Consider the following 24,776-nt stretch of genomic DNA (forward strand, 5'->3'; position numbering starts at 1 on the left):
AAAGGATCAAAATACTTTAGAACAATTGTAAGGTAACATAAAAGTAGTAGAAACTTCTGAAACAAGTATTCAAACTATAGACCAACTTCTATAACTTTAGTTAACCCCTGCTTAACCAATTCCAACCCTATTCTAGATGACTCAGAGTCAAGGGGGCACTAGGGACCAGTGACCAAGGGCTGCGGAAGGAAGGGCAGGTAAGCAGCAAACAAGGTAGGGTCTCTGAAGGTTTCTTCCAGTTTGCAAGTGAGTAGCAGTTAGGTTTCTTTGGTAAAGAGGATAAAGGGTAGTCCACCCCAATGTAGCTCAATTTAGGCACAAAAGGGGATGCAAGTAACAGCTTAACTGAAGCCCTCCGAAGCACAGGAACAACAAAGCAGGTCCCAGGTAAGCATTGGGGACTTAACAATACCTTGTAAGTGAAGAAGCTTGTGCAGCATGACGGTTCCCAAGGAGAGGTGACTCCAGACCCTGGTTCAGGATTCTTGGCCGTGGCGACTGAAGAAAAGATCTTGCAATGAATCTGGTGGTTGCTCTGGACAGTTGGACTCCAAGCAGAAGATCGTTGCAGCTCTAGCTTGTTGGCAGGCTCTGTCGTGCAGTAGTCTTTGCACCGGTTCTCGATCCTCGTCTCGGCTGAGGTGACTTTCAGGAGTGGGATCCAGTCTCTGGAGCTCCAGGAGAATGCCTGCAAAGTTTCAGACGAAACTATGTTTCGGTTGATGTTGCACCACAAACTGGCACAGCACCCACGGATTAATTGTGGGCTGTGGGGGTTGCAGCTTTTCCAAGCAGGGAGTAAAAGGCAGTTTGTCTTGGGACTGGTTAGGCCCACCAGTCCAAGGGAGGAAGTCATTCGCTTTGAGGCTTCCCTGTCACACAGAAGTTGAGGTTAGCACTGCAGCGTTTACTCAGATGGTCTGGCGGTCGCTGGAAGTGGCTGCAAGGCGCCCTTCTTCGGATCTTCAACTCCAGTGTTCGACTCTGAGTTTCTGCTCCACGAGTCTTGTCTTTTTTTATACAGGAAAACTGGTTCAGCCCACCAACCACCAGACATTCATTCAAACTTGGGAGGAGGCTGTCCAATGGGGACAACCAGCCTCCCAGCACAAACTGGTTTCAGGCAGGAATGACCTGAGGTTTTTACCTCATTTTAGTATCGGGGAAAGGTGGTTAGATAGTGATTTCCACCTTCTAACTGTGAGAAAACAGTCCTGTACTCATTTGCCTATGGTTTTGTTAACACATACTTGGCCTTATAGCACCAGTCTAGAATCTGATCTATCTTCTTGATTTTCTTCATTAGAATAATTTTTTGTGTAGCCCAAATAAGATTTATGGGCACCTCTTTTAGAAAGTGGCAATTCAGTTTCTCTGACGTAATCAGTTCTGTATCCTTTCCTATTAATGTGGTCTGGAGTAAATTCAACAGACAGTTTCTTGTGGAAAGTTTAATATCCATGGAAAGAGCTACTCTTTTTAGTTTGAGTGTTAGATAATGATATAAGGCCAAACCTCAGCCCGAATCATTTAAACTAGAAGACCCGGTCCAAGTCCAGGAAAGGCTGCGAGATTTCCCCCACTAATTTGGACAGCCAGCTATCCAGATGTTGCAGCCTTGTTTGCATTTGGCAAATAATAGCTTGAACAAGCTTTTCTTTGTCTTCTCGATCGGTTCAAGAGACTAACCACAATACAGATTGTTAAAATGATGCAGGGCCCCCATTATTGATAGAGCTGCAGCAGAAACGTATTGCAATATGAATGTCTTGGTTGTTTACTACTAAATAGAATTCCTCAATAGCAAAAGCTACTCACAATTTCGATAGTAAATCCACAAACCCTTTTCTCAGTAGACCGTACCATTTATATTGTTTGTTGATGTGAATCTGAAGTGCTTAGTTCCTAGAATAATTGTTTAGTGCGACCAGGCTTCTTTGCAGGTTGATAGGTATTGTACTATTTAGCATATACAGACGATATAGTAAAAGTCTTGACCCCCTATTTTTTTAGGAAAACTACACACATCCCTTAAGGTTCCATTGATGTCAGCTATGTCCAGTATACATGGAAAAAGGGCATGGGGAGGGTCAAGACCCAACCTTGTTTAAGACCCTAGCCGTTCTAAATTCGATTAAATATAAGCCCCTTTCTTCCATCTAAACTCAAACACTTGGATTGTGTTGGCGTAATATCAACATTTTTCAAAGAACCTCGTCTGTACCACACCACAGGGATCAAAATAAGGATTTGATGAGCAGGAGCCAAAGCAGCTCCTGGGTATCCGGAGTCGACCAGTAAACAGGAGCTACCTCTGGGAACAAGGAGCTATTATATAGCATGCCGCCAATTTAACTTCCACATGAGATGCAAACCATAACATGTCAATTAAATATGACCCATCATGCTTTAAATGTAATTTGGTTGCCCTACAGATAGATTTGTATACCACCAGTTGGCATGTGGATCCAAATGTAGCTCCTGGTAAGTGTTGGTGTCAAGCCAACAATACTCTCCTGGGCTATAGCCAAGAACTAAATAGCCCTCAGGTATTTCAAACCATGCCCCACCCGAGTAGCTTTTGCCTCAACATATTTTTATCAAATTGATCGAAGGCTGCTGTGTAATCAATAAATGCTAAGGAGAGTGGCAAGTGATTCTACAAATGCGTGGTTCCACGCCAATGGAGGGCCAGCACATTGTGTGTACCCTCTACAGAAGCGCTTGTCTCTGCTAAAGGCAATAAGCTCAAATGGTTAGCCTAGATTCTAAGCTCCTTCAATAAGATAGTGGCAGCAAATTAATTCTGACATCCTGTGAGGTGATTAAGCTGTAATTCAGTGGATTGTCTTTTTTACTTTTACTTTACATTGGAATAATCTGGGCTTGCGTCTATGTATTACGAATCACAGAAGTAATTTTTTCGACAAGATTTTATAGCATTGGAGACCAGAAAGACAGATTTTTATAAAGTACTACATTTGCCGAGCCATCTCGAAGCAGAGTGCTAGATGGTTGCAATTTTAATGCAATCGTTTCTTGTGTGCAAGCTGTCAAAAGCACCATGCCAAGGAAATGTGGCAAGACAACTCCTCCCCCAAATGATGACTTGCCAAATCTGTACAGTTAGGGAGATCTTTTTTCAAAAGCTTACCCTCTGTCCTGAACCTCTCCGCACTACTGCTCAACTAACTGGGAGTTTGTCATTGACTTTGAAAGTGAGTGAAACGTTATCATTCGCCTCCTGCATTCACTTTTATTTTTGGGACACTGGATCCTCTCTTTAAGGTTCCAGTGTGGGGAGATCCTCCCCCTGTGATTTGGCATCCATGCTTTTCCCATGTAATCTACCCCCCACTTTAGGTGGTGTGCTGCCAGGGGTCCCTGTAGCCCCTTTTGCATTGTCGTGAGTGCACTGGGTACTTGGGTCTACCAGTGCAGGAGTAGTTCTCTCCTTTTTATGACATATATTTTTACCTTTTGCAGCACAAGCCATTTTACATGGAGCACTGTGGAGGTGCTCTGTGTCTCCTTGTCTTTGTCCTAAGTAGTACTATTGCTACTTTCCAGACATCCCCTAAACAGGCTGGTGGCAGACATTTAATTTTTATGTTTTTTACGGGTGCATTATCTCCTGTTGCCTTTATAGCCACAATAATGCACTTAAGATGGCTGTATACTAAAAAAGAGCCTCTCTGCGTTTTAAGTCCTATTCAAGATGGCCTGTCCTTTGTTGGCAATCCTAGCTTGCGAGATGGGGGAGGGTCCCTTTTCTTCCAAGGGTGGTGAACTTCTCACAAAGGCTGTCCTTTGGTTGTGAGCTGGCAGAAAGTGGGGAGGGGGGCTGTCTTTCCCCCAATGCACATTCTGGCAGGGGCTTGGATTTTGTTGGGCAGATTTTGAGACGCTGGCGGTCCACAATTGGTCTGTCTTACCAAGTTTGAATGTTGAAAGTGTCCTTATTGGGGTGTTGGGGTGCTCCTCTCCCAAATTCTTGCTGTGCGGCGCAAGCTGGACTGAGAAAGCAAATTGCCCACTGGATCTGAGAAGACCAAAAGAAGACAACTCTGGGACGCCGGGGCATTCTTGAAGATACCAGCATTGGCTCAGCCAATACCACCCCATTGAGAACCTTGACCTTTGTGAGGTGCCCTCCTCCCTTTGACTTGGTGAAAGAAACCAGTCACCTGTCCTGCTTTTGAGGTACATCACCTCATAGCCTGTGTCAGGCATTGTAACCAAGTCTCGAGTCGTCTTGTATTGTTGCACCCAGATGCCTACAGGCTTGGAGCGCATTACCAAATAAATAAATAAACAAACCTGTTTTCAGTTATCAGGGCATGCATCTTGCCATTTTCTCTGCAAAGCCCAGCTCCAGCTGCTCATTGCAAGGACTTCTTGCTGGCCAAATGGCTGGAACTTGTAGTGGGCATCCGTGAGGCGCTGCTGGGATGGTGGAAATCCACTGTGCTGCTCTCTACCAGGAGATGAGCCAGCTAGAAAACAAAAGCCATGCCGCCGAGTGGCCACGTCCGTCTTGACCCTAGCCAAGGTCCATGCAAGTCGAGCATCTGTGAAGTCCTCTGCACGTGTCTCTCCATCATGAAACTGAATCTGCATCTGGGTGCCTCCACTACCATCCAAGGCCTCCACAGGAACCTTGAGACAACCAGTGGCGATTGCCCTTTAACCTGCAACCCGATTACCCTTTGGCAACAGCGCCAGTGTCCAGTCTTCCCCAGGGATTTACTGTCACCTTGGACCAGTATTAACCTTTTAGGGATTCAAACTGACTTCGACTTAGTTCCTATTTTGCTTGTTTGTATCTGCTCTGCACCAACTAACGATGACTTTATCTGCAGTTGCTTAGTGGACTCCGCCACGGATTCCTCATCTATGATAGCCTATCACCAGTGCAGCTGATCTTCAAAAGTGTTTCCACCAAAAGGGCACGCTGCATGACCCGCGTTTGCTCTAGCCGACGCCTCTACATGCCCACGGCCAGACCTGTCGGGACCATTATAGATCGAGGCTCGCTCCATGCCCCACAACCTCATTTCCTTTTTTCTGCACACTCTTTTTCAGTTCAGGAACACTGCTCCGAGTATTGTGAAAAATGGCTACTCAGGCACTGTGCAAACTGCGGACGGCAAATGTGAAGGAGCAGTAACACTCTTTACCTTTTTTTACAAGGAAGATGATGACGAGATCACATTCAATGTTGGAGGGTGCTGAGCGGCAGTCAGAAAACCGGTCCCTGGCTTCAATGGAGAAGTAGCAGCAGCAGCACTGCAAGAGGGCGCTGAGCATTTGGGCACCACTTATCATCCAATTCGAAGGAGTACCCATTCCAGGGACATCACAAGAAGCTGCTACACTGGTGCAGTTTCCCACCATAGAGGAATGACAGGATGTCTGGTTGAAGTGCAGTGGGCCCTGGCTCCAGCAGTGCCATCGAATCGCACTGTGCTTATAAAATCCAACAGGGACCCTGCGAGAGAAACACGACTGCATGCCTAAAGGCTTGAACTCAGCTCCTATGGGTAAGACCCATCCCTGCGTCAACATGCTCTGTGCTTGGGCACCATCCCCCCCTATACCTCGGCGTCACCGGCATTGATCAGCACTGAAAGCAGCAGAGTCCCTCTGGAGTATACCCTGCTCCCCATGGGGAAATTTATGTTGAAGCTCTGAGCTCTTCTGATGAGGAGTGGCATCCTATACCTATTGGGTGGAAGTGCTGTGCCTTTAAAGAGTGAGGGACTTCCTGAAGAAGTTCTATGGTCAGGAGGAAGGATTGTTGGAGTTTTTCTGGATACATGCCCAGAATTGGTCATTTTACCAGGGCTAAGTTGGGGGAATCCTCAGGCCTCATTCCAACAGCTGTTCGCTAAAGTGGTGGAACCCTAGGTTTTTCCACCCCCTCCAAGGTGAATGTTCATTTTGAGCTTGCAGACATGCTTGATGAAGATCCTCGAAAGGAAGCCTTGCTGCATTTCAATCTGGTAGTTGAGGCCCCAGTACTAGAAGCCTGGGAAAAGACTGCACCAGTCTCTGCAGTTGATGGGGACTTGACAAAGAAACACTGCCTGACTCCTTCAGACATAGCTTTTTTACCATCCACATCTCCCCTGAGCGCGTGGTGGTTCATGCTGTGACTGCTATCCAGAACACCGCAATTTCCTACTCTTTTACCGGACAGACAGCAAGAGGTTCCATGCATGTGGGAAGAAAGTTTTCACCTTGGGCATTCTTCCCCTTAGGTAGATAAATGCCTACTGTGCTCAGGCTACATTTTCTTTTGGCCCTTGTTTGGCAGTATTTGAAGCGGCCGGGTACCTACCTGGTGGGGAGGTGAGAGGGGATTTGATGGCCTGGTTCAAGATGGCAGAGAGGCAAATTGCCATCAGGGCTGGAAACATCTGACTGTGTAAGACTGGCACATGCAATGGGCACTCCTGGATGAGAACCTCTGAGTCCCACAGGACGTGCATGCAAAGCATCTAGATGTGCTTCTTGATTGGGATAACCTCTTTGGGGCTAAGGCCAATAACATATTACAGAGGTTCTTGTCTACTGTGAAAGCCGTGTGTCTGGCAGTGCAAAAGCACTTGGCTCTGCTAGCACGAGTAAAGGATTTTAACCCTCTGCCTCCTATGCCCACCATGGAAGAGGTCAGGCACCTTCAAGGAAACAGCAATCAGGCAATTCTACCAGAGGCAGTAGTAGAGGAGCTCCCTGGGGTGGAATTTCTGCCTCTACAGTGTCCTCTGCCACCCATGTGCAAAGACCCTTTGAAGGGCACTTCTTTAATCAGCCTCCAGTTAAAGGGGAAATTGTCCTAGTTTGGCTTGGTGTTGCACCATTTCTGACGCTTGGGCCTTACAGGTGGTACACAAGGAGTATTTTCTTTCTTTCACTCAGCACCCTCCAGATCATCCTCCTTCCAACTGTATTTTACCTCAAAACCCCCTCTTGTTAGAGGAAGTTGGTCATCTGCTGGCAGAGGGCGTGATCAAACTGGCACCGTGCATGTAACGAGGTAGATGCCGATCTTCTATTTACTTTCTGGTTTTGAAGGTGGATGGGGGTTAGCCTATCATCGTGGATGTAAGGGTACTAAATTTGGACCTGCTCAAGGACAAATTCAAGATGGTGACTCTGGCCCAGATCCACAAAGCACTTGATCGACAGAGTTGGTTGATTGGTGTCATTGAATCTTCAGGATGCCCAATTCCATATGCCTATTCAAATCAAGCATGGGAAGTACCTGAGATTCATTGTGGGCCATCACCACTACCAATTCAAAGTCCTATTGTTCAGTCTATATTCGGCTCACAGGGTCTTCACCAAGTTGCTCCCAGTAGTTGGCACTGACCTCTGAACAGAAGGTATTCATATCTTTCCCTTCCTGGATGACTGGCTCATCTGAAATCGGTCCCCAAACCAGGTGTCGGAACACTTGTTCCATACATGTAGTCTGTTGTACAGCTTGGGCTTTGCCCGCTACTTAATGAAGTCTCATGTTCCACCGTCCCAGCCCCTCCGATTTATCAGGGCAGTCTTGGCAACTCACCTGGGCAGACGTTTTTCACCCGAGGATTGATTGGCAAACTGATTTTGCATGGTGCAAATATTCCAATTCCTGGAACACATTCCTGCCTCAACCTGCCTGAACTTGTTGGGTTTCATGGCCGCCTACATTCTTGGGGTTTGCATGAGGTTCCTTCAGTGGCTCTTCCATTGTCAGACCATCTGCAGGTCTTGAGCAGAGTGTCTCAAGACCCTGTGTGATGTTTATGGGATAACCTTTTGAAAGAGGAGTTGCTTCAGCAACCCTAGCCTCAGCGGACGGTGGTCATTGATGTGTCCTTGAAAGTATGGGGCACTCACCTATCAGATCTGACAGTGGGCGAATTGTTGTCTCCCTCAGACTCAAGAGCACATCAACTTGCAAGAGTTGAGCAATCCGGATGGCCCTGGCTGCCTTCATCCCCTCTTAAGGACATGTGTGTGCTAGTCCTGACTTACAACACGGCCATGCACTACCCTCAACAAGCGAGGTGGTGTGAGATCTTTGCCTCTGTGCAGAGAAGCTGTGCAACTGTGCAACTGTGGTTCTGTGCTCTGGAGAGTGAAGTGTCTGTGACAGTGACTCATCTTGCTGGTAAAGAAATGTCATAGTGGATGCCTTGAGCAGACAAGCCTCGGCCTCTCACAAGTGGGACATGTGCTAGGAAGTTCTGGAGAAGATCTTCTCTCAAAGGGGGACTCCTCAGGTGGACCTCTTTGCTTGAGTGTGATTGGGAAGTGCGAGTTGTTCTGCTCCAGGTAATTTCCTCGTCAGGGAGCACGGAGGGACTCCCCAATGGTCGGCTGGACATTCCACTATGCATTCCTGCCAATCTGTCATTCCAATGGTTCTCAGAAGACTGCTCCACTGCAAGACGACCTTGATTTGGATCACTCCAGCCTAGGCTTGCAGAACGTGGCACCTGAAGTTGCTGGACATGTCTGTCTGCTCTGTTCTGTTCTTTCCGGGGCCTTCTGAAGAGATTGGCTTTACTCTCCCAGTTGGAAGGTAGGGTGGGTCCTCTATCTGAACATCAACAGCTTGAAACTTCATGCTTGGCTGCTGAGAGACTGAGATAAAGCATGGGACTGTGACAAATTAGATTCTGCTCAGCAGAAGTACGAAGATGAGTAGGGGTAAAATGGACCGCTCAGCCCTTGCACTTAAACGAAAACCCAACAAAATCGTAAATGCAAAACAGGGACAGTTAAGAGATCTCTTTTGCCTTTTGTGGTAATGTGGGCAGAGGGAAGGCTATGCTATTAAGAGGGGGTGTTAATGTGATCTAGTAGTGATACAAACACAGTAACACAGTCCAAAATAAAGGGAATGTCCAATCCAGGCTCTATTAAAATAGATATACTTTAACTAAGCGCACCATCTCCAATAGAACAAAATCGGAACACTGCAAAAACCTTCCACTGTGAAAGAAAGGAACAGACTGGAGAAAGTAGCCCTCTGAGCCTGGGTTACAGGGGTGATAGGAACATTCCAACCATGACAGATTATGTGAAAGAAGGTGCTGAGGTGGCCTAACCAGTGTTTAGGGTCCCAGTTGGCCGGGGGGGGGCATTTTGTGGTCAACAGTACCTGGTTTTGCTTCTTAGGTCAGTTGACTATGTTGAACGCGGTTTCAAATGTTGATGCGAGTGGCTCAAGCTCATTTCGGCATGTTGGACCGTGTGGGCCAAAGCATCAAGCAGGAGTTGAGTTGGGGCGAATATTATCACTCTGTGCGGTCGAAGGGGGGGTTCTTAACGATGCAGGGCAGGGTGATCCCAGGAGCTCTTCATAGTTGGGCAATGCCAAGTCGGGCTTTAGTCGCTGAGAGGGGTCAAGGCGTGATGCTCCAGCGGTTCAAGTTGGTGGGCAACAGTTGTCGAAGTGGTGATCGTGGGGGGCATAAATGTGCAGGTCGGTGAGGCGGCCGTTTGAGGGTTAGCTGGATTGTTCTGTGGTTGTAACCCCCGGTCAGAGTCAGCGTGTCTTGCCAATGATTCGGTCTGGGTGTCAAGCAGTTGATTCGGGCCTATCAGTTGACTGGCTCAGCTAGGGTACAATACATTGTCGTGTTGGTTCGAAGTGCAAGCATCGGTTTGGATTGGTGGGGAAGCGCAAAAGCCAGCTCTGTCGTCTTCACTCTCGTTTAGGGTGTGGTGAAAACTGAACAACCGGTTCGATGTGGCAGAACAAAGCGCTTTGGCTGATCTGATCTGGCCCTCCGGCTGCGACTCGAGGACAGGATGGTTCCGTTCAGGGTCTACTCTCCCAGCTTTAGGAGATTCCGGTGCAGTGTGCCAGGTCCAGTTCCACAGCAAAGGTCACTCCTACTGTGCCCTGGCAGGGGATAGGGGGCAGATCTCTCTTCTGCCTTGGACGGTTCCTTTAAAAAGCTGAGGGCTTTTGAAAGTTCAACTGTCCCAAAGGATGCCCAGTGAGTTCTCTCGGGTGCTTCAGAGAAAATATTTGTCTTGAGAGGATCGGAGGAAGGAGTGGGAGACTCCCTTCTTTTAAAGTCAAAGGTCCCCAGGGGATGGGACTAAAGTTAGCCTGCCTTAGTGATCCAATCCCTGCTCTTGAATGGAGTGAGCTTTGCCCTTCTGATGTCACACCCGCATTTCTTTTCTCCAGAGGATATGGAGGTGGACAGGAAAAAGAAAGAGACCCAAGAGAAACAAAATGGTGGAAGACATTAGCTAGTAGGTAGAGGAGCAGTATAGCCCTACAGGCCACTAGCAGAACATATTTAGCCGGCAAATGTCCCATTTCTAAGATTGTGAATACCATGTCAAGTATACAATGTATCATTTTAGCTTCAGCTTCAGTCTAATTTAGGGTCTTAGTGCAGCATCATTGTCAAATGGGGAAACCTGTGTGATTTACAAACTGTCTGTGGCTTTGTCCTCCGATCTGAGGAAGTTCCATTAAGTTTTAAACTGGGTCAAACAGCTCTCACATATAATGTCCTTGATGGGCAGGATTAACTGCATTGACTTAATTTTTACCATCCACATTTATTGGTTTCTCTATAAATAACACATTTAAAATGTTTTACAAGGGAAATCTGAACTTTGATCAGTTCATATAGATCGCAGAACTGTCATGAATCTGGAGCTCGCCTCCATGTCCCACTAACCTAGCCTCTTGAGCAGTCACTGTGCGGTAAAGATAATTAGCTGCAGAATCAGAAGCCCAGACCCATGACTACAATTTTCCTTTTAAACGCACTTCTTGACCTCCTACATAAAAATTGTAAATGCATGCCATGACCATTTGCAAAACCAAGGGAAGATCAAATGATGAAAATAATTTCAATTGTAGGAGGCTAAATTGTGAAACAAATTGAAAGAGTTCATGTCTCCTAGGGGCCGAGCAAAAAATAATTGTCTTTCTTAAACTGGGCTAGTCACAATGTGGGGTTTGTCAGCGAGATTGATACAAGCTCAGCCGTTTGTGGATTTGTAATGCATGGGTGAAAGCCTGCCGTGAGGGCCAAGCAGACTGATTTTGGTGGTGCTCTATAAGAAGATCAATGCACAGCAGTCTTGTGTCCTCCTCTGTACCTCTTTTCCCCCTTTGTCCTCTACCTTCCTGCCCAGCTTGAGCTGTTTAGTCTCACACTTGTTCCATATTACCACCATCCAACATGATGTTCTAAGTGTAACTTGGGCTTGTGTTTGTCTAATTCTATTTTTGCTGTTAATCTTTAAACTTTTTCTCATTGACTTTGTCTACTGACATTTGCTTCACTTCTCCCATTGTAATCCTTTTCCTTCTTTGTTTTTCCTACCAGAGATTATTCCTTAAGTTATCATGCCTCTGATTTGTATGCCTTTGCTTGGTCCTTTGTTTTCTTTTCCGTCTGGCCTTTTCCTTCCTGTCGTTATTTCCAATGTTTCACCCTCAGTTAATCTGGTATTGTTTTAAAATCCTCAACCTCAAGTCTTTTTTTCACACCACCCTCTTTAGTGTTCTATCCTAACATTGTTCTTATAATAATTATCACCTAATCTTTCTGCTTTTTTCGGTCTTTCCAATGCACATTCTTTTCTCCCCCCTCAATGTTTTCCCAATCGTTCCTGCTATCTGTATGACCCCATCCTTTCTGTTGACTCACTCTTTCATCTTTCCATACACATTAATTTTCCCCACTCCTGATCATCTCTCAGACTGGCGAAGATCAGAAGCGGATCGACCGTGAAATCTGGGACTTGCTCTCGAGCTTTGCTGCTGAATCTGGAATGCCACCAAGCTCCTCTGCCTCGCCTGTGATGAGCAAGAACACTTCCCAGGCCCATCGACGTTCCACATTAATTGAACACCCAGAACCTATTGCCGTTCACTCGCCTATACCCCAACCTCTTCCTGCTGGTCCTCCCCTTCCTATCTCATCCTCCAGAAGGTTCTCTATTCCCTCTTCCTTAGATGCTGCTCCAGGATACTCTCCTAAGCTTTCTCAATCTGACCCCCAGGTAGGAAACTTGTCTTGCACTTATATGATCACTCCTATGTGTAGGAGGTCATTTGTGTTGGTGCCGAGGCTTTTGGGATACTGTATTATCATTAACCTCAGAACCAGGCAGGCCTTTGTGGGCAGAATGTGCTTGTCTGAATCAATATTGAAAGAGTGTGTGTGTGTTTGTGTGTCTGTGTGTGCGATATTAGTCTCCCTTTGCATGATTGTTGTACAGAAAGTTCTAAACTGTAGCTTTGATGTGAGCACCTTGTATTGTTTTCATTTCCTTTACTGGTTCACCAACATTTTTCCAAGTACGTCAGAATCCAAGGCCTCCCTAGGGACACAACGCCTAGTTGCACCCCTTGAAAAACATTGAGCGTCTCAAGGTGGGGTGCACCAATGTACCCGAGGTTTCCCTTTACAATTAGCCTTTCACATTTACCTGCAAGATCCCTGAGACAGGTGTGGCAACAATACTCTGTTACAAGTCTCTGCAACTTATAATGCGTAACAGTAACCCATCACCTGGCAAAGAGTCCCTAGCTAGTACTGCTGCATTGGAAATCATTAAGGAGTTGAGTTCCACATCTAAAAATGGGTTAGTTTGTGTAGATGGATAAAGATGTGTTAATACATTGTGATGTTCTCTGTGCGCATGAAGCATGCATCCGGGACACCAAGCATTCGTTCTGGTCTGTGCGTAACTATGATGCCTGTACTTTAAGGCTGAATCCACATTCAGTGTGTTTGCCCTGAAAGAAATGGGTTGTCTGACAACCCCCATTTATCTTGTCCCTGTTAAGGTAAAATTCAATGTTGTGGGTAGACGGTCTGCTCTCTTTAGGGGCCCCTACACCTTTTGCTAATTCACAATTTTATTTTTTGAATCTTGTATCTTTTTGTGGCCATAGGGCTCTTATATGGCCCCATGATATCCGTGTGACTCCTATGACGGAGGTTCTTTTTAAGAACCCCATTCTTATCCTATGGTGACTGTATCAACCTACAACTATTTTATCGAGTAGGCTAGTGGGAGCTGTAATGTTGTTTTGGCTTCAACAGGGGTGCAAGCTGATTTTATACATTAAGTCCAATGTACCTTTTGGTAGCTACTGGGGTACTTGCGTGTACGCCCTGCTCTTGGTTCTTTTGTTCCTTGGGCATTCCTTTGTTTAGGCAAACCATGAGGGCAGGCCTAGAATGGCTGTTGTAAACCTTGGGCTTACTCTGAGCCCAGCCATGCACCCTTAAGATAATTTGGGATGGTTTACACCAGCCCCTGCTCTTAGACATGGCTATTACAGCCTGTGGGAGTTGTCCTGTGTGTTTATTTTATTTGGGGGGAAAGAGGGGGGTGATCAAATTGGCCAAAACCTTTGTTTAAATTCTTTGTCATTGGTTTGCGGAATTAGGCCAGCTCTGTGTGTATGGGATATCTAGGGGAGACTGTGTTCCTAGACTGAATTCTGTTTAGATTATTGGGGTTACAGCAGGTTGGCCTCCCTGCTGGAGGATTTTTGCCAAAATGCTGTTGAGGCATTTTAAATCCCAGATATATATACCATGCTACTATGTGCTAGTGGGTTAGGCATATTATGATTGTGTGTCATCTTTGGTACTGATAATGACTGTGACTGCAATGCTTTTACTGTGTCTAGGCCTCCATAGTCTCCACCCCCCAACCTATATATGCAGTGCCGGTCACCAGATATTGGTCTCGTATATTGGTAGTAGAGTTAGGTATTACCTGAACACTGTGTTTATTTGTTTTATACATATGTAGGTTCCGTCATGTGCCATGTCTAAAGTACATATTTTTCACTGATTGAGGTTATATATGTGACTTTAATAGTGTATATTATTTCAGTATGCCATGTTGGGTGCTACCTGTGTGGACTAACGTAGCCTTAAGATTTGCTTTTGTTCCTCGCTTCAGTAAAGCTTGACTGCTTGTACATTGCTACCCCTTTACAGGTTTGGCTTTCCTTTTGGGTGGACTCATTGTTGTACTACTAGATTAGATGATTGCACTTATTTTACCAGAGGGTTATGTAAAAATCTCCCCAAACTGCGCCTTCCAAAGTTGTTTGAACACCTCTCCTGAGGAGGAATTCCCACAGAGATCTCCTAGAGCCCACTCTAATGTGGCATATAGGAGGATGATGGCTAAGGTAACAGATGCCTTAGGTTGTGGCCTCCTACCTGCTGGCATAACGGAATGTGAACTGACTGACATTTTAGAAAAGGGCACAACCGTTGAACTTGTCCTTCCCTTGCATAATGCCATCAAAAATTCCCTCATTTAGCCATGGAAGACTCCCTTCTCGGGGCCAGCAGTCGGCTAGGATTTCACCAACAAATACAGACCAGCCTTATCTGATGCAGAATTTCTTACCAGACATCCAGCACATGATAGACTTGTAGTACAGGCTGCGACTGTGGACAAACAACCATCTTTACCGCCTGCCGGGTATGATGAGTGTTATGACGCTATAGCAAAAAAGGTTTTTGCTTTTGGCATTATGGCACTAAAAGCGGTTAATGCTTCATGTGCTTTGTCTAAGTATACACATACCTAATGGTCTGTTATAGCTGAGACAGCTGAGCACATCCCTGAAAGTGAAATGAGGAAAGGTTTCCTTTAACCTAGTTGAAGATGGAAAGGAAGCCATGCACCAATCCCTGCAGTCTGGTCTCGACACAGCTGATTGTTGGGAGATCTATGGCGGTAAGTACCACCATGCGAAGATTCGCTTAACTCAAAGTCCGGGTTTGTGCAGGACGTTCAAGCAAAACTGCTTGACATGCCTTTTGATGGGACACACCTTTTAGGTCAAAAGTCAGATGACGGGCATGAGATATTGCAGGCGTCCAAGGCTGCAGCAACATCTTTAGGTGCAGCAATAAGGCAACTTGCTCAACCTTCCATTCAATGGAACCTTTTTGTTAATAGAACTATGGACAGAAAGGTAAACAGCCTGTAGCCCCTCTAGGTCAGAGACGCTTCTCTCCACTTTCCAGAGGTAGAGGAGGTAAAACACAGACTGCCTCCATGCCTGTCCCCTCCAGTGCAGCCCCTGCCGCAAAACCTCTTTGACTTCTGTTACACTACACCAGTGAGGGGGGGGGGTCTGTCACACCATATGCAAAAATGGTGCACCAATACTTCAGACTCATGGGCACTTCAGGTAGTGTCCCGAGGTTACTGCCTCTTAGTTTTAAAGTGCCCTCGACATTGCCTCCCCCCTACCCCTTTGGCGAGACCACCTACTGTTCCGGACCAACTGCTCCTGCAAGAGGTTTCCTCTCTTCTGGAGACGGGTGCCATAGAGTTGGTACCTGTATAAGAAAGGGACATGGAGTGTCTCTGTTGTACTCTGCGACCAATCTTGGACCTGAGGCGCTTGAACAAGTTCAACAGGAAGGACAAATTCAAGATAACACTCTTGCAGATGCTCAAGGCCCTAGACATTCAAAATTGGTTGGAGTAACTTGACCTACAGGACGCTTATTTCCATGTGCCGATCCATCCAAAGCACAGGAAGTACCAGAGGCTCATCATAGGCAACTCTCACTACCAGTTTTTGAGTTTTGCCTTTCAAGCTTACCTCTGTCTCGTGGGTCTTCAATAAACTGTTGACCGTAGTGGCAGCAAGTCTCAGGAAAGGAGGGATTCACGTCTTTCCCTACTTTGAAAATTGGTTCATCAGGGCACGGTCTCAGGATCAAGCCCTGAATCAACTCCATCGTACCTGCCACCTCCTCCACATGTTGGGATTCTCCCTCCAATTTAAAGAAATCTCAGCTGACACCTTCTCTAATGCTCCAATTCATCAGAGTGGTCCTGGATTCTCCCTAGGGCAAGGCTTTCCCTCCCGAGGAGAGGGCTCTACACATCCTGAAGATGGTCACCAAATTCCAGAATGCTAATACCTGCCAGCCCTAGACTTCCTACAGTTGCTCTGCTTCAGGACATCCTGCATCTTTGTGGTGCCTGAGGCTCGATTGAGAATGAGATCACTCAATGGGCCCTGTGACGAATCTCTCGTATTCTCTCTTCAAGGTGAGCCCCCCCCTCCTGTGAGAGGTGAGCTTGCTCTACAAAACCCTCCCTAGTGGTCGGGGCAAGTGGGACCTCGCAGGGAGAGACTCACCCTTTAGGGACAAGGACTCTGGTTCCTGTGAGGAACTCGCTACACCAACGAATTTAATGTCATACATGGGACTACCTGATAAGCCTAAGAATGTGGCATCCTTGTCTTGGGCTGAAGGCAATGCAAGAGTAAGCCAATGTCTCAGGAAAAGGAAGATGTCTCTTTATGGCGAGACGCATGTTTAACTGTGCCGAGGAGGAAGAGAGGAACCTGATGCGCAAGGACAAGCCCTCTGACATCATTACGCCAGCAGGAGGCAGAGCCTGTGACTTGTGGAGAGGGAGAGACCATAAGGACGAGACACCAGAGAACCGGCATGTGCAGATGCAGGAAGAATCTCTGGCTGAGAGAGAAGCAAGCAACCCAGTGGTGGGTGACCATGAGCAGGATGTGGTGGGTAGGATTCTCCAAGAATGCTGATGCCATCCATGAAGGAAACAAGGCTCACTTCCAACCAGCAGCACCAGTGCGTAGCAGGAGTCTTGGCGTGGACTCGAGAACATGAAGGCGAGAAGCCGACCGAGAGAGCACAGTCCAAAACGAGAGCCAAGCCAAACCACCGGCCCTTACTAAGCAGGAGGTACTTGGTGGATCGGGAGAAGCGGGAGGCCTGCGAGATTTGATTTGATTTTGATATTTCTTAAGCGCACAGTCACCAAGAGGTATCTTGCCGCTGGAGCGTGAGGTAGACCTCCACGATATATCGCTATAACTCGGGGAAAACTCATCCAAGTCACATGAACGAGAAGGCAGGGCTAAAGTTATGTGATGGAGTTGGAGACAAATAACAACTGACTGAGAGAAGAGACTAATTATATGAAGGCGCCTGCTTGTGCCAGTACAAAGGACGAGTTATCAAGTACAGAACAAAGTCCAGTAAGAAGTGAAAAGACTAGAAGAGAAGGGCTGAGTTTACACCAGTGTTGTACGACTAATAAACGAGATATTCAAACTAGAGGTGAAAAGCCTAAAAGAGATAAACTTACCCAATTTGGCTGGGATAGAACCAGTCATATCAAAGACATTATAAAAGTGAGGATTTATGAGAATAGAAGTTTAGAAGGGGAGGCAGAAAAAAACCCTGATCAAGTACTACCAGAGGGAAGGAACTACAAACAATAAGCTGAGAATTAAGAATGAAGGACATTCTAAAAAGGAGACCACAGAAAGCAAGAAAAAGAAGTGTTCTTGATGATCTACAAGAGTTCATCCCAGAGACTTTGGGGGTCATTACAAGTTTTCTGGTCCAGTAATAAAGTGCTGATTATAATGTTTACCAGAACTTTTACTGGACCAGCAAACTACAAGTTTTCCGGTAGGAATGGCGGATTTATCTATCCAACCCCTACTGTAAAAAAACAGCTGGTATTACCAGCACAGTAATATTGTTGCCGGTAATACTGGCAAAATCCCCCGATGCAAACCTCACTGTCACTCCATGAAATGGGCATTTACCTCCAGTGCCTGGTCACTTAATATGCCGGTATAACCGGCATGTAAGGCGCTGATAACATTATTACCGTTTGCCGGTATCCTGGCGGTAATACTGGCAGGATACCACCAAACTCGTAATTACCCACTATCTGTTCTACGAACAATGCATATCATTCAACGCAATATTGAATGAACTGGAGGAGAGACCAGGCAAAGGTAAATAATTGATTCCCTTCGTCTATTTAACTTAGTTCACATTAGTGGCATGGCCAGATAGGAAGGTTTGGACGGAGGACATATTTTCTGTTGAACATTATGACAAATGACAAACACCTTTTCTTTCTTTTGATAGGTAGGGTACTCCCTAGTATGCAGGGTGGGTAGAGCAATAGAATCCACAGATCACTGCGCTGATCTTATGACAGTAAGTAGAACCTGCTACCAGTGAAGGGTTCTTACAAGACAGTGCTCTTCAGTCTTGACGAGGGATAGAGTGAATTTGGGTTGAAGATCCGGTATCACCCAGGCACTGGTTCATTGAAGTAGTGACTCTTTGTACGATGATTGTATACAGAGATTACAAAGAATTGGAGCAGACCTGTGCTTTACATTTGTTGGTGATTTATTAATAAACTCAGCCGACACGTGTTTTGACCCAACATGGGTCTTTTTCAATGCGTGTGTGGTGATCACAAAGCATATATCATGTTAAAGTGGGGAAACGCGTGTCGAGGTTATTATAAAGAGGTTGTCATAAAGAGACTGCTACCAACATGAGAACTCTTGATAGAGAAAGTTTTGAATTGAATATAAGAGGCTGTTATAAAGAGGCTGTCAAAAATAGAAGCATCTTTGACGCATGAAGTATTTATTTGTATGTAACACATGAGAAATAACCTAAGAAGTTTAATGGACCAAAGGAAGCTGCTATAAAGGGCCCAAGACAACTAGCAGAATATTTGACACAAGAATCTTTGATTTGAGTCGAAACAGGATTCCAAACTATTGAGAACCACCACAAGGAGACAAAGACTTCTAAATGATAATTTGAAAAAATATTATAAAGCACCCAATTTTTTGTTTAGAATACAGGTGATAGTTTTCCAAAACTAAATGAGACAGACTATTCAAACACAATTCGAGAGACTATTAATTTGGATTAAACACAGATGGTGTGTTTTGAAACCAAAGACAAATCTGAACATTGACTCATGTTCTAACCTTTGAAGACGAGTTACAATAAAATTATCCTTCAAACACTCTCATAGTTTGCAGGAGTTACTTTAACAATGTCTATAGTTGGCATATTTTGGATGGCCCATAGAAGTAACATTATTCAATACTGTATTGGGCAGTCACAATATAGGGACATTCACTAAGCAGACAACCATCCAAACAATTTAACAATTTGGACTCGCCAAATGGTTGACCCATGACTGCAACCTGTCTTCAATCTTGGGTCCAATATGCCCTGCCTTTGGTAACCCGTACATTACGCTGGGGTTTCGGAATTCGGGTTTGAACAATGGGTGAGAGGTGGCCTGAAGAAATGAAGATAATTTTATGCAGGAGGAACCCCATCGACGTTTGAGGGGTGCCGAAACTGAGTTTGCTTTAGATGAAAGAGCGAGGTTTTGGTATTCTGTTACATCATTGGGCCTCCAACCTTGGGGTGAAACTGAGGGCAATGAGGGACGTGTGTGCTCTTAAGCTCACTTAACTCTCTGGTCGGACTAGCTGTTACGCTCACCTGGCTCCTACAGAGGCGTCGATCTGAACTGGACAGCTGTGGTCTCCACCAATGTGACGCGTAGGGCCGAGATGACAGACTGGACTGGCCCACCTAACTTCGTTTGCTTGACCCGTAGGAATATTCTTCTGCAAATGGAGAAAGGGAATTAACCACCCGTGGAGTTGAGCGTAAATCCCCACACCCCCACTGTTCTCCCCACAGATCACCTTTGATGTCCCCTCTTATAGTCTCACCTGATGGTTTGAAAAGATGAGCTCTCCATCCTGCATTGAGCGCAGGGGCGAGTTGATAACCAGTTGCTTCACTGGCTCGAAGGAATTGGTGAGTTCCAGAACAATATTGACTCTGAGATTCCCGGCAAGGCGCTGTAAGTATGAAGTTCGTAAGAGTTCAAATGCCTGACTTTCACTCTTGTCCAATTCCTTGCATGTTGCAGCTTGACCCTAGTGAAGAGTTCCTCGTGGCAACCGGTAGTATTCTGAAAAGGATTTGTATTTTCCAACACAGTTCGATAAAATAATGTCAATATGTAACCTGTTGCTTTCTCCCTTATTCAGGCGCTGAGAGAAAGTATGAAGTCTCGGGGAATAATACCTCCGGCGGTAAAATCAGGTAAGTCTATTGTGGTGAGGAGGGTTCCCCTTGTTAGTCCCTTTGTTTCACCTTGCTGTCCTTTTGTTTCCCCTTAGGGGCCGGGGTTCGGCGAAGATGCAGAGGAATAGTACCCCCGGTGGTAAAATCAGGTAAGTCTATGGGGGGTAACTAATATTCCTCTGTGTATTCCCTTGGCTCACCTTGCTGTTCTTGTCTTCTCCTTAGGTGCCGGAGTGCGGCGGGAACATGCAGGAGGATGCAGTGGAATGTGAAGATGCTGCAAAGACCGGTGAGTTCAGCGCGGCGCTGCAGCAGGCGAGGCGACGCGCATAAATAACTTCTTTCTTCCAGCTCGAAGGCACGATGGATCGGGAATTCAGGTAAGGATCAAAGGTATTGCTCTTGTTCTAACCTTTTCCCCTTCTTTCTCCCTTTTTCTAGGAGCGCCAAACTCGAGGCGGGCGTGGCAGAAGGCTGGATGCAGACTTGCAGGCACGGTGAGCGTTACGCTGCTGGATGCAGAATAACGCGAAGCGTGTGCTGCTCTTCGGGCGTGGTTTAAATAACCTCCAAAGTAGTCCCAGGTAAGTATTCCTCACCAGCCCCGCCCGAGTAAAAAATAGTCCCTAAGTAAAGTAGTCCCTTCCTTCCAAACCTCTTTTGGCTTGGAGCTCTTGCAGCATGGTCTGCATCAGGTAAGTTTGCAGCATGGTCTGCATCAGGTAAGTTTTAATCTATGAGCCTGGCGCCAGGACTGACTCTCCATATGAGCCTGGCGCCATAGGCGCCAGGACTGGACCCAAATAGCCCCTAGCAGGGGTTTTTGGGCTTGCTTGGGATAACTTGATGCCTGCTTCCGGGGTTGCTGGACTTGGTCTGGGTCCCCGGGGGTAGGCATCATGACACTAGCGTAAAAAATATTGACACTTTATAAACTTCTTGTTCGTTTTAACCCTCAAGAACGTTTGCCATACATGTTAAAATGGGAGCAGGATTCGGACAATCATATTAGAGATGAATCCTGGGGTCAAATTTGGGAACAGAATGACTGGGTATCTCAATGCACTATTGATGAGGAGTGTCCATTAAAATTGTGTTATAAGTGGCATTTATCACACCCTTCCCCTCCCTGATAGACACAACCGAATGGATCACTTACACCCTGGTCTGTGCTGGAGAGGCGTTGACAAACAGAACTTATTTCCGTATGTGGTGGGTATGTGTCAAAACACAGCACTTTTGGAAGCAGGTTCTCTCCCACATCAAATCGATCACAGGTATAAGTTTGCCTCTGGACCAGTGATGGTGCGTCTGGGGGATACTGGAGATGGGATCTACCCACCGAACGGTAATGGGGCTACTCTTATTACTCATCTCTTACTTGCAGCGAACATTACATTAGTGAGAAATTGGGAGGTAGGGTCTGAACATTCAAATGTGGTGGGACAAAATATGGGAGATTCTTGCAGTGGAGAAAATTACCGGTACACCCCCTTTTGGCGAGGCCGTTTTGCCGCGCGGGCCGGTTCAGCGCGGCCATTTGGCCACAGCGGCCAGTTCGCCGCGCCCATTTCGGCGCGGGAGCCTTTCTGGCGCCGCCGATTTGGCGCGAGGGACGTTTTGACGTGGCTGACATTGCAGCCACATCTAAACTCCCTCACGCCAAATTTAAAAGCATAATTATTTTCAAATGCAGCACGTTGACAGGAACTGTGCCTGACAACGTGTTGCATTTGAAAATAATGTATTCTATTTGGAAAAAAAAATAATGTGATATTTTGCAAATAGAATACAATTAAAAGCTTTAGCCCAGCCACGAACCATAGCCTGCAAGATTGTGAGGCTCGGAACTTATCCACAAGACCAAACTGGCCTTCTGGCTGGGGCTGCAAAAGTTACATATTTAACCCCCATGATTGAACAGTCTAATAAAAAAAAATAATAATAAAGCATTTGGGCAATTCACAATAAAAAAGAACCCTCTGCCCACTACCACCCCTCTCCTCCCACCACCTGCCCACTACCACCTCCCCCCACCTGTCAGCTACCACCTCTCCTCCACCCCCTGCCCACTACCACCTCCCACCACCTGCTAGCTACCACCTCGCTCCTCCACCCCTGCCCACTACCACCTCCCCCTCCCACCCCCTGCCCACTACCACTTCCCCCTCCCCCCACCTGCCAGCTACCACCTCTAACCCCCTGCCAGCTACCACCTCTCTCCTCCACCCCCTGCCCATTACCGCCTCCCAGCTACCACCTCACTCCTCCACCCCCTGCCCACTACCACCTCCCAGCTACCACCTCGAAGGTAGTGGCATTGCTTGAAGTTCTCTACCCCAGAGTCTTGCAGGCCATGGTTTGTGGATAAACAGAACCTTTTGTTAATTCCCCCTTTTAAATAAAATAATGTGATATTTTGCAAATAGAATAAAATTAAAAGCTTTAGCCCAGCCACGAACCATGGCCTGCAAGATTGTGAGGCTTTGAACTTAACCACAAGACCAAACTGGCCTTGTGCCTGGGCTGCAAAAGTTTTATATTTAAGTCCCATGATTGTTATTTTTTTGTCTTTATCAATTGTTCAAAGTATTCGGTCCATTCACAATAAAAAATACTCTAAAGCATGTGCTTTAAAATAAATACTGTAAAAAAATACTGTAACCCCCTCCCCGCGCCAAAACATCATTTGCGCAAATCACATGAAAAAATACTGTAACCCCTACCCCGCACCAAAACATCCCCGCGGCTAAACGTCGCAGCGCCGAATTGGGTGCGCCAAAATGGGCGCGCCCAATTGGCTCCCGCGACGAATCGGTCGCGGCGAATCGGCCCGCGCCAAACTGGCCGCGCCTAATCATCCTGCTCTGAAAATTACTGCACTATCATTGAGAAAATATGCGACCTATGTTGTGACTTGGCTACCATTCATTACCCATATTAACAATACTCCCTATTGTACACAAGCCGAGCTTATATAAATATCTAGCCTTAATGTGAATAATATTATGGGCTGGATAGACCAATTGCTGGTTAAGTGTTGAATATGAGTTTAGAGAGTCGAGTCGTGAATAATTTGATCAGTTGGGGATTGGGCGCGGAAGGATCTCTTTATGAGAATCCCATGTCTAGATAATGCTTTAATTGACTTATGGTGAATTATACCGGTTATCTGCCCGTTTCACTTACCAATAAATAGTGTTTGAACAACTTGAACAAAAAAAGAACGAAAAAGGGCACTCTGTGCGAGAATTCAAATAAGACCAACAAAACAGGCTGCTAAGGGTACCCTGGGGGGCTTATGGTCACAGTAGTCACATTTATTAACACAATGAGGCCCCATTTTAAGACTTATCAGGGAACAGTTGAGTTTCTGGTCATGGAAAATAAATCACAAGGGCTCCTCATCATAATTGCAGTTTGACTTGCTTGTCACATCCCATGCTTATTTTACCACAAGCCATCTGATGTGTTTCTATACCTGCCTTGTAATGTATGAGAATGAGAGATTTATAAATATTCCTCCGATCTCTTCCAATCCTCTGATTACTCTGAACTGTTGTCCAATTTGTGTTTTTGAGTGGCATCCCAGGAAGGGTGATAAAACGTTTTGTGTTGTGAATACAAGACCTTCGTCTACATTTATAACCCTCAGTATCAACTCTCTAAGAACGATGGAAGGCGTAACTATCCATCTTGACCTCCTCTGCTGCAGACATTAGCCATCAAGCGGATTCTGTCTGCTGGTTTGACCAACTCCTAAGTCCACTTTACCCACTGCCACATATATCCATTATATTAGGATATCACATACTATACTGCTTGTTCGATAAGTGGAGATTTATGCATTTTGGCAGAAAAAGCACTCGGAAATGAAGTACTCTGCACTGTTGGTACATGACTGATATGCTAGTGGTCTGAGTGATAGTGTGCACTTTTACATAGTGCACATTATAACAGACGTTTACAAGACGACCAGGCTTTATGTGGGAGTTCCATCTTTTGCTTTTGGAGATGTTTCCTTCTTGATGCATTGTGTTCCACTATGCACACCTGTACTATTTTCGCTTGTTCAAGGCTCAGAGGGAGAATCCACCACAGTTTCATGACTCCAGTAATGTCCTCTACTCCTCTCCAAGGGATCCCAGGGTCAGCAGTTCCAGGAAGGTACCGGAGGTTGCCAAGTCTGCTTTGTGTCCTGCATGGCTTGTTTGTACCCAACTGAGAAATATTACTAAAGTAGGAGCGTACTTACTGCATATTGTTTTTCTTTTATTGAAATCTTAGAGATTTGTAGCATCCTAACTTGTAATTGACTTTAGGGAGATTTTGATTTAGTTAGTCCTCTGTACAGAACACTCCTGGCAATGAATAGGCCACCCTTTGCATGTTGAAGAGGTTGAAGGCAATTATTGGCCACTTATATGGTTTTATATTAGTCCTCTAACAGGCTCTGTGAGGGTGTAGGAAGGCTGTATTATATTGGCTTTGTAAGAGTTGTGCAGATGAACATTTTCTTGAAAGTGCAATGATGGAAGAATGGAAGAAATTGGTTCTAGAAGGGAATGTTAAATATCATGCTAACAGCTTCATCTGGAAAATGAGACGTGCAGGGAATATTGCAGTAGGTTTATCTTTGAAGCTCATAAGGGATGGCACAAAGGAAGTGTTAATCGTGTTCTGACTTATCAGCGATGCTCTTAATAATCATTTGTAAATTGTAAACCTGGGTTCAGAATAAGCTACTGGATTTTGCAAACCAGTCTCGATTCTCAGAGAACCCTGCAAGCAAAGCCAAGATTGTGTTGT

General features: G+C 45.8%; 1 protein-coding gene across 7 annotated transcripts in view; it reads left to right on the forward strand.

Moving 5' to 3' along the window:
- The window catches only part of HSPG2 (heparan sulfate proteoglycan 2), a 1,237,996-nt gene that overhangs the window by 640,331 nt on the left and 572,889 nt on the right, over window positions 1–24,776 (forward strand). For 5 of the 7 annotated variants that reach the window (XM_069610942.1, XM_069610946.1, XM_069610944.1 and 2 more), the window contains 2 exons: window positions 11,743–12,045; window positions 24,045–24,134. The exons of the other annotated variants lie outside the window; for them this stretch is intronic. In XM_069610942.1, the coding sequence (XP_069467043.1) occupies window positions 11,743–12,045; window positions 24,045–24,134 (393 nt within the window). The remainder of the gene's footprint in view (window positions 1–11,742; window positions 12,046–24,044; window positions 24,135–24,776) is intronic. 7 annotated transcript variants of the gene reach the window in all.

Source organism: Ambystoma mexicanum, chromosome 8, assembly GCF_040938575.1.
Source record: "Ambystoma mexicanum isolate Mex_15411 chromosome 8, UKY_AmexF1_1, whole genome shotgun sequence".
Classification (NCBI taxonomy): Eukaryota; Metazoa; Chordata; class Amphibia; order Caudata; family Ambystomatidae; genus Ambystoma; species Ambystoma mexicanum.